At 38.9% G+C, this 13,498-nt stretch overlaps 1 protein-coding gene across 1 annotated transcript; it reads right to left on the bottom strand.

The window, feature by feature from the left end:
- Positions 1–7,330: 7,330 nt before the first annotated feature.
- Positions 7,331–8,068, bottom strand: LOC136068414 (uncharacterized). The gene has a single exon (XM_065775538.1). The coding sequence runs from the start codon at positions 8,066–8,068 to the stop codon at positions 7,331–7,333; it is 738 nt and encodes a 245-aa protein (XP_065631610.1).
- Between the last annotated feature and the right edge of the window lie 5,430 nt (positions 8,069–13,498).

Genomic DNA, 13,498 nt, shown 5'->3' with positions numbered 1-13,498 from the left:
AACAAATTTTCTATTATTTCTTTATCCCATTTATATATTATCCCTACTTTATTTCTTCATTCATCTTTTATTCTTTTTTTTTTAATCTTCCTTTATACAATCCCAACTATATTTTCTAAATCTCCCAACGGGTCCAAATTTTTAAATTGAGGGTGGTCTTTTTTTCAATGGATCTCTTGAAGTACTTTTTTTTTTCTTCGATAGAATTTCTTGAAGCACTTGGGATAACAATACAGTGAGTTCTTAGTTTTTATTTATTTATTATTCATTAATTTATCATTATCCATTTTTTTAATTTTTTTAAAATGAAAAAAAAAAATGTTACATTCACAATATTTTCACACTAAATCACATGTGGTAAGTTGTTATTGGTTCTAATTTAAATCCACAATTTAAATTACATTTTTGCTCATTCATAACAACTAATAACAACTTATCACTTAAGATTTGTTATGAAAATATTATGGATATAGCATTTTATATATATATATATATATATGTAAGGTCACGATTTGTAGTCCAATCCCAAAAGGTATGGGATATGAGCCAAATGAGTCTAGTACAATAAATTTGTAGAGAATAAGTGAAAGAGCTAAACTTTTGGTGGATTTGACAACGGTTAATAAGGATTTCAAAGATGAACAAGCATGAGACACACATAAACATCAATAAAATGATTGTCCGAGGAGATAAATTATGAATTAATCCAATAGTTTTGAAGGTTCATACAGTTCTTAGTGCTACAATAATTCCTTTTCTCTCTCATTCTCTCTTCTTTTTTCTGTCTCCCTCTTATGGGAGGTCTTTTATATTATATAATTCCTTTCAAGTCATCTTGATCGTACACTTGTTAACCATCTAAGCTTTCAGTTGAGTGCATATTCCATCAAACATCTTCTTTGGCTCTCTGTGAATGGTGGTAGCTGAGACTGCACTGTTCAGGGGTCTTCTCCACATAAATGCGGCCAAGAAAGTTGTTGCAATGCATTTAATGCAGTGGTAGTAACTTTTCTTTTAGATATTTTTATGTTTTTATCACCTTTGTACATGCTTAAGGTTCATCCTAATCATTAGAACTCCCTGGAAGGTCACCTAAATTATCCAAATGCATGCTTGACCGATATTCATCGTATCCGAGAAAGAGCTACTCCTCAAACTATATTCCTTCATTCTTTACTTACGTGATTCTCAACTTTAGGGTCCCTCCCAATCATTTATTCCTCCTCGGACATATCCACGTCTTCGGATAAAACCCAAGGCCCAATATACAAATTTGGACTTTTATCCCCACAATAGCCCCTCAAAATTCCAGTTTTTCCCTCGCATCCGAGGAGAAAAAGTGGAATTTTGATTTGCCTTCAAATTGAGGGCTAGAAATGTCAAAATATCTGAGCTTACACGTGTGGGGATATAGTTTTGCGCGCGTCATCATTGCTACTAACGTTTTGGAATCCGCGAAGCGTCATTAATTACTCAAGGCAGTGTTATGTTCCCTGCATCTAACGTTGAGACCTTGATCCGACGGTCAATATTTTCTCTTTAGGATTTGGGCAAGATAACTCCCACCCATTATTTGCCCACTATATAAAGTCTTGCAGGAAGTCATTTTTCCCTTATTTTACAATCTCTTAAACTCTCTAGCGAACTTAAGCATTCAAGCTCACAAGACCTGTTGAACTATCGAACTCCTACTTTTTTAGAGATCTTTGAGAGTTCTTCTAAAGATTTCAAGGATCACTGCTCATTTTATTCTGTGTAAGTTTTGATTCCTTTGAACCCTTCTTTTTCTCCTTAACCAACCTCCTCGGCCTTCAACGTCTCATTTCCACCAGTTGTCATTTCCAGTGTTTTTCCTCTTTACTTATCCGAAATGGATAGATTTAAGTATTTAGTGGATAGCCCTACGAAGATAGAGATTTTTAAGAGAGAGTATCACATACCACAGGAGGTCGTCCTGCGGTATTGTTCCCCGGAAGGAATAGCAACTGACCAAGAAGTGGGAGAAGTCATAATCCCTATGATAGCTTTCATAGAAGGGGGAATAACTCTCCTTATGAGTGATATTACAATAGAATATCTTTGTAACCATAGGATCTGTCCTCACTAGTGTGCACCCAATCTTTTTAGGATTCTAGGCAATATCGACACTTTGAACCAACATTTAGGCTTGGGGCTCACTTGGCACAATGTGGTTCATATGTACGAGTGTCACAAACAAAAAGGGATGAGATTTTACCTTAAATCCCGATTCGATATTGTCAAACTCATTTTCTGTCTCCCTAAATCTAATAAGGGGATGAAAGACGACTACCTGATTGCTTCAAGAGCGTGGCATGACGGTCTTCATTGCCCAACCCAACCAAGAGAGCCAAGTGGGATATTTTAGATTTAGGTTCCCTAATAATAGATTTAGGCTCTTTGTCCTTGGCCTTGTTTTACTTCTTTTTATCTTGTTGTTTTATTGCTAGTTTTTTCTTCTTCTTTTTTAAACAATGGATTTTAAGTTTCTAACTACGCTTAGTTCTTTCTTGGTATCAACAGATAGAAGGCATGTAGCTCCTCGTCTTAGCTTTACTAACGTAGCAACCCTTAATTATCTGCTGAGATCCCAAATTTTTGTAAGTGAAGATGGGCAACTTCAAGTTGTCCATCTAATTTTGGATTTCAAGCCTCTTTCAGACAAATTTCAAGTGGTCAACTATGCTACAAGAGCGAGTGACCAGTGGATAAATCGGATCGACGTGGCTTGGCCAAATTTTTTGGCTCCATACGACCTTCCCCTTGTAGCTCACCCAGTCCCACAGGGTGTTCCTCTGGTCGTCCCACTGATTCAACAAGCTCCCATCAGAGCAACGGCAGCTAAAGAAGAGGTTGCCTCTTCTAGTTCCTCGCTCAAAGAAGAAATTGATAAATTTCAATTCGGAGAAGAGGAAGCATAGGGAGTTCAAGCGATTTTAATATTGGAGGCTGAGGAAGAACCAGATAGACATTTAGTGTTCACGCCCCTGCTCTTGTGATCACTTACTTGGAAGACACTTTAGACGAAGAAGAGGAAGACATAGCCTCAAAAGCAGACGACAAGAGTTTAAGGGAGCTTATGAAGGGGAGGAATAAAGTATCCACCCCGAAAGAAGCCAATAAGTCTAAACCCTCAGCGAACCTTCCTTCTCCCCCTCCTCAACTTCATGCTGACTTTGGACTGAAGCCAATCCCTGAGCTGAAGAAGAAGAGGCCAAATGAAGTCCTTGAAGAAAGCGAAGTGGGCCCTTCAAAGGAAAACAAACAACAAAAGATGGTCAAGGACCAATGAGGCAAAAGGTCCTCCTCTGTTAAGAGCCAAGAGGAAAAGCTCGCTAATAATAATACCTTTTAATGTTGTTTACATTCCATGGGCGTGGTACTACATGATTATCTAAATCTTTTAGAAAATATACTCTGATGCCAGCCCCTAAGGTAATACGGTATGATCCTTCCCAATTGGGTTTTAACTTTCCCCAAGCTGGGTTCTTTGCAGTGCCCCACAACTTTCCTTAACACCAGATCACCAGGTGTTAAAGGTCTTAACTTCACATTGGCATTATAACCTTGTTTGAACTTATGTTGATAATATGCCAATTGGACCATTGCATTTTCCCTTCTCTCTTCAATCAAATCCAAATTCTTCTCCAGTAGTTCATTATTTGTGCTCGGACTGAATGAACTGATTCTTAATGTTGGGAAACTAGTTTCTAAAGGAATGACAACTTCAGCCTCATAAGTCATTGAGAAGGGGGTCTCCCCAGTAAATCTGCAAGGAGTGGTTTAATATGTCCAGAGAACATGTGGCAGTTTTTCCACCTATTTGCCCTTCGCATCATCTAACATTTTCTTTAATCCATTCACTATGATCTTGTTAACAGCCTCAGCTTGTCCATTCCCTAGAGATAAGCATGGGGTAGAATATCTGTTCGTAATTCCCAATTCACAGCAATAATTTTTGAATGCTTTGCTTTCAAACTAAAGGCCATTGTCCGAGGTGAGGGTATAAGGAATCCCAAACCAAGTGATGATGTTTCTCCAGACAAATCTCTTAGCGTCTACGTCTCTAATGTTTTTCAGAGGTTCAGTTTCGACCCATTTGGTGAAATAGTCCGTGCCAACCAGTAGGTATCTCTTGTTTCCTACCGCCTTAGGGAACAGACCTACAATGTTTAAGCCCCACTAAGCGAATGGCCAAGGGCTGGATAATGGATTAAGGATCCCTCCTGGTTGGTGTATGTTTGGTGCGAACTGTTGGCACTGATCACATTTTTTCACATATTCTTGGGCCTCTCTTTGCATATTTGGCTACCAATAGCCTTGGGTGATGGCTCTATGTGCTAGGGATCTACCTCTAGTATGGCTTCCACAAATTTCTTCATGTAGCTTCTCAAGGAGTAATTCAGTTGTCTTAAAATGTACATATAACAAATATGGTCCTGAAAAAGAACGATTATATAATTTCTGGTTTTCGGACAACTAGAATCGAGTGGCCTTTCTCCGTACCTTGTCAGCCTCTGACTTTTCTTCAGGCAGAATGTCTTCTTTCAGGAAGAGAACAATAGGGTCCATCCAGCTGGGCCCTGCTCTGACTTGGTGAACTTAGACTGTCTCTTTTTTCATCTCTGCGGGTTTGTACAAATCCTTTACGAGGAAAACCCGAGGCAGATTCTGTGCCAAAGAGGTCGCAAGTGTGGTTAGGAAGTCAGCATATGTGTTTCCACTTCTGGAGATGTGCAATAAGTTAAAAGATTCGAACTCTGATTACAGGCATCTAACTTGACTCAAATATCCCTGCATTCTTTCATCTTTCGCTTCGAATTCTCCTTTTACTTGGCCGACGACTAACCTTGAGTTCGAAAACATTTCCACTGCCTTTTCACCCATTTTTTGAATCATAGTCATTCCCATAAGTAGAGTTTCATATTCGGCCTCATTATTTGTAACCGAAAAGTCCAGCCTCAATGACTTTTCAATGATTATTTTCTCAAGGGATACTAGCATTATCCCCACTCTAAACCCTTTCTGATTTACTGCACCGTCAACATACACCTTCCAGGATAAGGGGCCTTATTGGGCGATCATGCCAACCTATTTTTCATCCATGTCTTGTGTTGGTACCAATTCTTCTAATGGGGGTTCAGCGAACTCGGCCACCAGATCTGTGAGGACTTGGCCCTTAATGGAGGTACGAGGCATGTACTAGATGTTGAAAGCTCCTAAAACCGTACCCCATTTAGCTATCCTCCCTATGTAATCGGCACTTCAGAGTATGGCTTTAAGCGGAAGCAAGGTGAGGACAACAACTATATGTGCTTGGAAATAATGGGGCAACTTCCGTGTACCATGCACTACTGCTAAGATGGCTTTCTCCAGCGGTAGATAACGAACCTCGGCCTCATGTAGTGACTTACTCACATAATAAACTAGCCGTTATACACCACGATCAACTCGTATCAATACCAAACTTACAGCATAAGGGGCCACAACAATGTAGGCAAATAGGACCTCATTCGGCTCAAGACTAGACATGATTGGTGGCCGAACTAGATAATCTTTCAGCTGCTGGAAAGTTAAAGCATATACTTCAGTCCACTCGAACCCCTTTCACTTGTTGATCAACAAGAAAAAAGGTTTGCATCTATCTACTAATCGAGAGATAAATCGGTTCAAAGTAACGGCTATTCTGGTCAATTTCTGTACTTCTTTAGGATTCCGAGGTGGTTGCAAACTGTTAATAGCCTTTATCTGGTCGGGATTGACCTCAATCCCCCTGTGAGTTACCATATAACCTAAGAATTTGTCTGATCCTATGCCAAACGAGCACTTAGAAGCATTTAGGTGCAACTTGTACTTTCTAAGAACTTCAAAAATGTTTCCAAGGTCTCCCACATGCTTAGAAACTACCTTACTTTTCACCATCATGTCATCTATATAGAATTCAATATTCTTACCCAACTGTGTCTCAAACATTCTTGTCATCATTCTTTGGTAGATAGATCTCACATTTTTCAAACCAAATGACATTACTTTGTAATGATAGTTCCCAATTGGGGTGACAAAAGTAATCTTCTCCCAATCATCCAAGACTAAAGGTATTTGGTGATAAATTTGAAAGGCATCCAGGAAGCTCATCCGTGAATGGCTTACAGTTGCATCCATTAGCTAGTCTATTTTAGACATAGGGAATGGATCTTTAGGGCAAGCCTTATTCAAGTCTGTAAAGTCTACACACACTTGCCACTTCCCACTCTTCTTTTTCACTACCACAGTATTCGTTAACTATTCAGGGTAAAAACTTATTTAATAGAGCTTGAGTTTCGTTACTTCCTTTAATATTACATCAGCGTGCTCCTTGGATGGGCACCAAGGAGGCTGTTTCTTAGGGGTGACCAATGGATTGACATTCAAGCAGTGACAGATGAATTTTAGATCCACTCTTGGGCTTCATAAGCATTCTAGGCAAACACATTTACATTTTCCTTAAGAAATTCTAATAGCATCTCTCTTTCTTGAATGGGTAATTGAGAACCAACTTGAAAGAACTTCTCAAGATCATCGTCAATAACCAACTTAACCAAATCTTCGCATTTCGCCCCCTCGACTGAATCATCTATGGGCCACGCCGGAGATTTTAATTGCTATAAATCCTCTCCAACATGGGCCGAGGACTCAGCCTCTGGCTTATGTTAGATGGCAGCCACTAAACATTGTCTAGCCACAAATTGATCTCCCAAAATCTCCTTAACCTGGCCTTCGGACGGATATTTAACCTTCTGGTGGAGAGTAGAAGAAACAACTCCTAGTGTATGAAGCCAGGGTCTGGCCACGATTGCTGTATAGGGTGAATATGCGTCTACAACGATGAAATCTACCTTTACTACTTTTGGACCAGTTTGAACAAGTAGTCGAATTTAAGCCCTTGGGACAACAACTTTCCCGTCGAAACTTACTAGAAGGGAACTGTAGGGCGTTAAGTCCTCGGGTTTTAAGTTAGCCCCTTATATAGGTTGTGGTACATTATCTCAACCCCACTGCCTTAGTCCACCATCACCCTCTTCACGTCATACCCTCTAATTCTGAAGGTGATTACCAAAGCATTATCGTAGGGTTGGATGGTTTCGATTTTATCTTCATCCGAGAAGCCCAAGACTGGTGAAATTTTCATTCTAGCCCTTTTCAAATCTTGATTAGTGTCTCCTACGGATAGACAAGCTATGGACATTAGCCTGGACGGGTAGGATCCTGTTCTTCTTGGTGCAGCAAAAATGATATTTATTGTTCCTAAAGGGGGTCTTGAAGAATCATCTCTCTAAGATTCCAAGTTTGCCTGGCTCCCCTGACCACTAGAGTGATGCCAAAACTGTTTTAACTTGCCTTCGCAGACAAGCTGGTCCAAGTGGTCCCACAGACTTCTACAATCCTCTGTGGTATGCCCATGATCCTGATGGTATTGGCAATAGAGGTTATGGTTGCGTCTTTCAGGGTTTCCTATCATTTTATTTGATAGTTTGAAGAACGGCTCATTCTTAATTTTTTCCAAAACTTGATGCACTGGCTCTCGGAACATGATGTTGACTACTTGAAAATTCACCGACCTTGATTGTCTAATAAAATCTCTCCGTGGTCTATTGTTACTGTATCGATCCAACCTAAAATCCCTCCTCTCCTGAGGGATAACCTTATCCTTCCACTTCCCCTGTTGCTGATCCTCTTTAACCCTTTTATACTGATCAATCCTGTCTATCAGTTGACGCACACTGGTGACGGGTTTTCTAGTCAGAGATTTCCTCAAATTGTGATCGGCGGGGAGGCCGAGTTTAAAAGTACTGATGGCCACTTCATCAAAATCACCATCTATCTCGTTAAACATCTCCCAATACCTATCTGAATGCATTTTCAGAGTCTCACCCTCTTGCATGCTCAAGAATAGTAGGGAAGTCAACGGCCGAGGAACTCTGCGACATGTGACAAAACGGGAACCAAATGCTTGAGTGAGCTCCTTGAAGGAACTTATAGAATCTGCTCTCAGGCTGTCAAACCACCTCATTGCAACTGATCTTAAACTGGAGGGAACACCTTACACATCAAAGCTTCATCCTTGGAATGGACAACCATCCTCTAGTTGAAATGGCTCACGTACTCCACAGGGTCTATTCGACCATTATAGATGGTGAACATTGGATGATGAAAACGACGAGGAAGTCTTGCTTCTTCAATCTTAAGAGTGAAAGGTGACCTGAAGATTTGGTTCAGGGCCTTGCTTATAGCATCATTTCCTACGCCTCTATGTGATGGGCTTCGAAACCACTACTCACGATGATGCTCTTCTTCATAGGAAAATGATTCACTGGGTGGGGTTCGAGACCTCCGCCTATAATTAACGTCCTCTTCGTCATCTGAATAATCGTCAGAGTTCGAAGAAGCCCGCTTCTTCTTTGCATGGCGTAACTCCCTTTTTAATTGATCAATTTCCAGTTGCATGTTCTTGTTGTTCTTTGCATGGGAAATATGACTTCCACCTAGAGGCTGACTTAGGTCAGTGTGTGTGGTGTGCACACTTCCTTCACGATCACCTCTTCGTTCAAGGTTAAGAAAAGGATCGCCACGTTGGGACACCCTTGATTCTGCTTCTACTGGTTGTGGACTCAGTTTTGCCATCGTTAATCGTTGCTTTCACTATTTCTCAAGCTCTTCCCACAAATGATGCCAATTGTAGGGTCACAATTTGTAACCCAAGCCCAAGAGATATAGGATATGAGTCCAATGAGCCCAGTACAATGAATTTGTAGAGACTGGGTGAAAGAGCTGGGCTTTTGGTGGATTGGACAACAGTTAATAAGGATTTCAAAGATGAACAAGCATGAGACATACGTAAACATCAATAAAATGATTGTTCGAGAAGATAGATTATGAATTAATCCAATAGTTTTGAAGGTTGATACAGTTCTTAGTGCTACAGTAATTCCTTTTCTCTCTCTTTCTCTTTTCTTTTTTCTGTCCCCCTCTTATGGGAGGTCTTTTACATTATATAGTTCATTTCAGGCCATCTTGATCGTACACTTGTTAACTATTTAAGTTTTCACTTGAGTGCATGTCCCATCAAACATCTTCTTTGGCTCTCTGTGAATAGTGGTAGTTGAGACTGCATTGTTCAAGGGTCTTCTCCACATAAATGCGGTCAAGAAAGTTGCTGCAATGCATTTAATGCGGTGGTAGCAACTTTTTTTTATAGATATTTCTGTGTTCATATCACATTTGTACGTGCTTAAGGTTCATCCTAATCGTTGGAACTCCTTGGAAGGTCACCTAAATTATCCAAATGCATGCTTGACTGATATTCATCGTATCCGAGAAGGAGCTACTCCTCAAACTATATTCCTCCATTCTTTACTTACGTGATTCTCAACTTTGGGGCCTCTCCCAATCATTTATTCCTCCTCGAACATATCCACGTCTTCGGATAAGGCCCAAGGCCCAATATACAAATTTGGGCTCTTATCCCCACAATATATATATATATATATATATATATCTAATCATAAAATTTTTCTAATTACATTAACCCAATTTTCCACCACATACGTACACACCACTTTCTTCATAATCGCTTGTCCTCCTCCTTACCTCCAATAAAATGCAATTTTTTGCTTTTATTGTTCTGATTTCATTAGGTTTATGAGAAAGATTGTGTGTGTGTATGTGTGTTTTTTTTTTTTTTTTTTTTGGTTTCAAATCTTTTCGAGTGTGTTTTGTGTTTTTGTTCTGATTGTGGTATGTTTTACTTTGTAACCATTGAGATAAAGAAAGAGAGAGTGAAGAGTGAAAGAGAAAAGGGATGTAAGAGAAAGAATCATTATTTATTTTACCGGTGATTATTTTATGAGTGAAAAATGTTTATAGTTGCTACAGTAATTGCTACAGCGCTCTCCAGGTGAAGAAAGCTCCTGTTGCAACTCTAAAAATAAATTAATAAATAAAGTTAGAGAGGATATTGGAGGGTGTTTTTTTGTGGGTTTGCTCTCCAAAAATGGCTTTAGAGAGCCTATTGGAGATGCTCTAAAAGAGATAAAGAAAATAGAGTCACACTGAGAGGGGAAAAAAAAAGAATAAAAAAACATTTTTATTAGTACTTAGTAGTAGCAAGGAATTGCGTCTAGCTAGTTTTGGCGAGGCAGTGTTAAGAGTAATGCTAAATGTTAATTGTTAATTTTTTTTTTTTTTTGGGTAGTTTGTTAACTTTGTTGTGACTAATGCATGAACTTTTTATTAGTTTGTAGCTAGAGTTTTAACAAGAAGCTAGTTTGACTAGCTTGATGTGAATGCTTTAATCACTTGAATTGTAAAAAATACAGTAATAGTTTTAATTAATTAGTTTAAATTTCGCTATTAGAGTTCTTATTTATGCAACATGTAGGTGGTATTAGAATTTTTTTTTTCTTTTCCTTTTCCTTTTTTCAAGAAGGAAGCGATGTCCACTATTATTCCACGTCTTGGAAATCTCTTGATAGTATTGTGGCAAATTAAAAAGACAAACCCTTTGAATAAAAGTTGGCACACATACTTGATTAAACAAGTTTTCTCCCCCAATGATGCCACCACGATCCTACCTATTAGTGGATTGCTTAGTCTGGGATTATACCCCTAAAGGCCAATTCATGATATTGCCCACAAGGTTGCTTTATCCTCCACAAACAGTCCAATCCCTATAACTTTAAATGGACGAAATCGTGGAGCATTCTGGAAGTCTCTTTGGGGTCTTAATGTTCCAAATAAAATCAAAAGTTTTGCATGGCGTGCAAGTCGTAATATACTTCCAACCAAAGCTAACCTCGGCCATTGGAAAGTCTTAGTCCAACATGTGAGGCCTGTGGGATGGAAGCTGAAAGCAATGGGCACTTATTCTGGCAATGTGGAAAACTCGAGAGGTATGTAGACTTTCTGGAATTCTGCTTGATCTGTTGTGACCTAAACTATACCCACCTATACCATGAATTACTTCAAGTTTCCTATTGGTCTGTGCAATAAGATCGAGGGGCTCATTTGAAAATTTTGGTGGGACAAAAGGGAGATCGAAGGAAGATTCATTGGGTTAGATGGGCGGCGCTTTTCAAACCAAAAGTGAGGGTGGAATGGGCTTCAAGGACCTAGCATTATTCAATGACGCTCTTTTATCCAAACAAGCTTGGAGGTTACTTCAAAATACGAACTCTCTCTTCTATAGAGTTTTCAAGTCCAAGTTCTTTCCCCATTGTTCCATCATGGAGGTAGTTGAGTCTCAGGTGGGTTTGTATGCATGGAGAAGCATTTTAATAGGTAGAGAGGTGCTTAAAGAAGGGATGTGATGGAGAGTTGGAACTGGGTCAGCCATTCGGATATGGTCTAATCCTTGGTTGCCTTTGGAGTTCCTGCCCTTCATTACTTCCCTAATTGTCACTAAGTTTGAAGATGCACAAGTGGAGGCCGTTATCAATCTAGCCACAAAAAATTGGAATTCTTCTCTTTCACAAACTCTTTTCCTCTCAAGAGACATTGCCTTGATTGAATCAATTCCCTTAAGCTCCAATCCAGTTGACAACAAGCTTTTATATCCCTTTACTCCAACATGTATATATTTTGTTAAGTTAGGGTACCAATTCCTTTATAAATCACAAAGTTTCGATGACCATTCATATCAACCTAGTAATGATGCTTTTATGGAAAAAGGTGTGGGGCTTAGTAGTGCAACCTAAGATCCAAAACTTTCTGTAGAGAGTTGTTAAAGATTCTTTCCCGACCAAGATTAATCTTAAATGGCGAAAGGTAATTCCAAATGACTGTTGTGATCACTGTCAAAGCGCCTCAGAAGATACCGTACATGTGCTTTAGTCGTGTCCTTTCCTGTCACCAGTGTGGGCTCAAGATCACTGCTAGAGTTTCCGCTTTACCACAACCTTTTTGAACTTCATGGACTTGATTGAGTACATCATTGTGGAAGGTTTAGATTTGGCGTTCTTTGCTACCACAACTTGGATGGCATGGTTTACTGTGGAATTCTTTGCGAACTAGTACCAAAGTCTTCCTAATTTAGTAAGTCATTCTTGAGGTTCAGATTGTCCAAGCTGCCCATGTCAATTCCATTCCACCAAAACCTCTTGATTTGTCCACTCGAGATTCACAAATGGATCATTTGGAAACCTCCTCCCTAGCCTAAGCTTAAAGTGAACTTTGATGAGGCTGTTTTTAGATATGTTAATTCAGCAGGGGTCAGTGTCATGATTTGGGATGATAAAGGTATGGTGGTAGATTCCATGGCCGAGAAATTCTCACTGCCATATTCGGTTATTGCAGTTGAAGTCATTGTAGCAATAAAAGCTCTAGGGTTTGCTAGTGAAAATGGTCTTGCATCTATTATCCTAGAAGGGGACTCCAAGATAACCATCAATGCCTTGTTGGGTGTTGATTCTTCACACGCTGATTTTGGAAACTTGGTAGAGGAAGCAAAGATGCTAGCAAGTCAGTTTGTTGATGTGAGCTATAGTCATGTTAAGAGATAGGATAATTGTGCTGCCTATAACATTGTTAGACATGTTAGTGAGTATACGGTGTGAATGGAGGATGTTTCTCCACACATTTTTGCTGTAATTCAAGCTGATTTGGTTTTTTCTTAAATAACATTATAGCGTTCTTTCTCAAGAAAAAAAAAAAAGAAGGAAAATGTTTAGTTTGGAAAGAAACCTTTCAAGCTCCTCATATATTTTTGCTAACGAATGTTAATTTTGAAAATCTAACTGTTGGGTTGCATATTCTTATTATATCCTTTATGATTGTAAAATTTTAAGAAGATAAAAAATTAATAACTATATCATCAATCAAAATATTTCAATTTTAAGTTTTTATGGTTTAAAATTATGCATAAAAAATAAGTTTGTCGATCAAATAGTAAATAACATCTGATTTAAACAAAAGTTAACATGTATGTTAAGAACATATAATTTTTTTCTTTTAGGAACTTAAAGAAGAATATATAATTCAATAATTAAAATTCACATATAATAATAAAAAGATATATAATAAGTTTGAAAGGTTTCTTTTTAAATTTTGTCCCATCAATTGAAAGAGGTCTTTAAAATAAAAAAAAATGACTCCCTATTTCTATTGGCTAGCAGTGCCAGGTCAGTACTATTGAATAATTTCACAAAACGAAACGACGACGTTGTTTTTTTCTTGGGTTTTCTCCCGTTGGCCGTTGGCATTTCCTTTCTTTGATAGTTGATTGATAATTGATCTCCGGTGAATCAAAATTTGGAGTACACTTTTTTTTTGTTTTTTGGATAATCAACTGGAGTACACTTAGACTTAAGCAACACGGGTGAGAATTGAATTGAAAGATGGATCCGGCAGGAAGACAGGTATTCACGGTGGACCTTCTAGAAAGATACGCCGCGAAGGGACGCGGAGTTATAACTTGCATGGCCGCCGGCAACGACGTCATTTTGTT

Source organism: Quercus suber, unplaced genomic scaffold (genome assembly GCF_002906115.3).
Source record: "Quercus suber isolate HL8 unplaced genomic scaffold, Cork oak 2.0 scaffold_114, whole genome shotgun sequence".
NCBI classification, from domain to species: Eukaryota; Viridiplantae; Streptophyta; class Magnoliopsida; order Fagales; family Fagaceae; genus Quercus; species Quercus suber.
This window is presented reverse-complemented; position numbering and strand designations above follow the sequence as displayed.

Coding starts and splice junctions, on each gene's coding strand:
- LOC136068414 (XM_065775538.1), bottom strand. CDS start 8,068: ATGAGGTGGTTTGACAGCCTGAGAGCAGATTCTATAAGTTCCTTCAAG.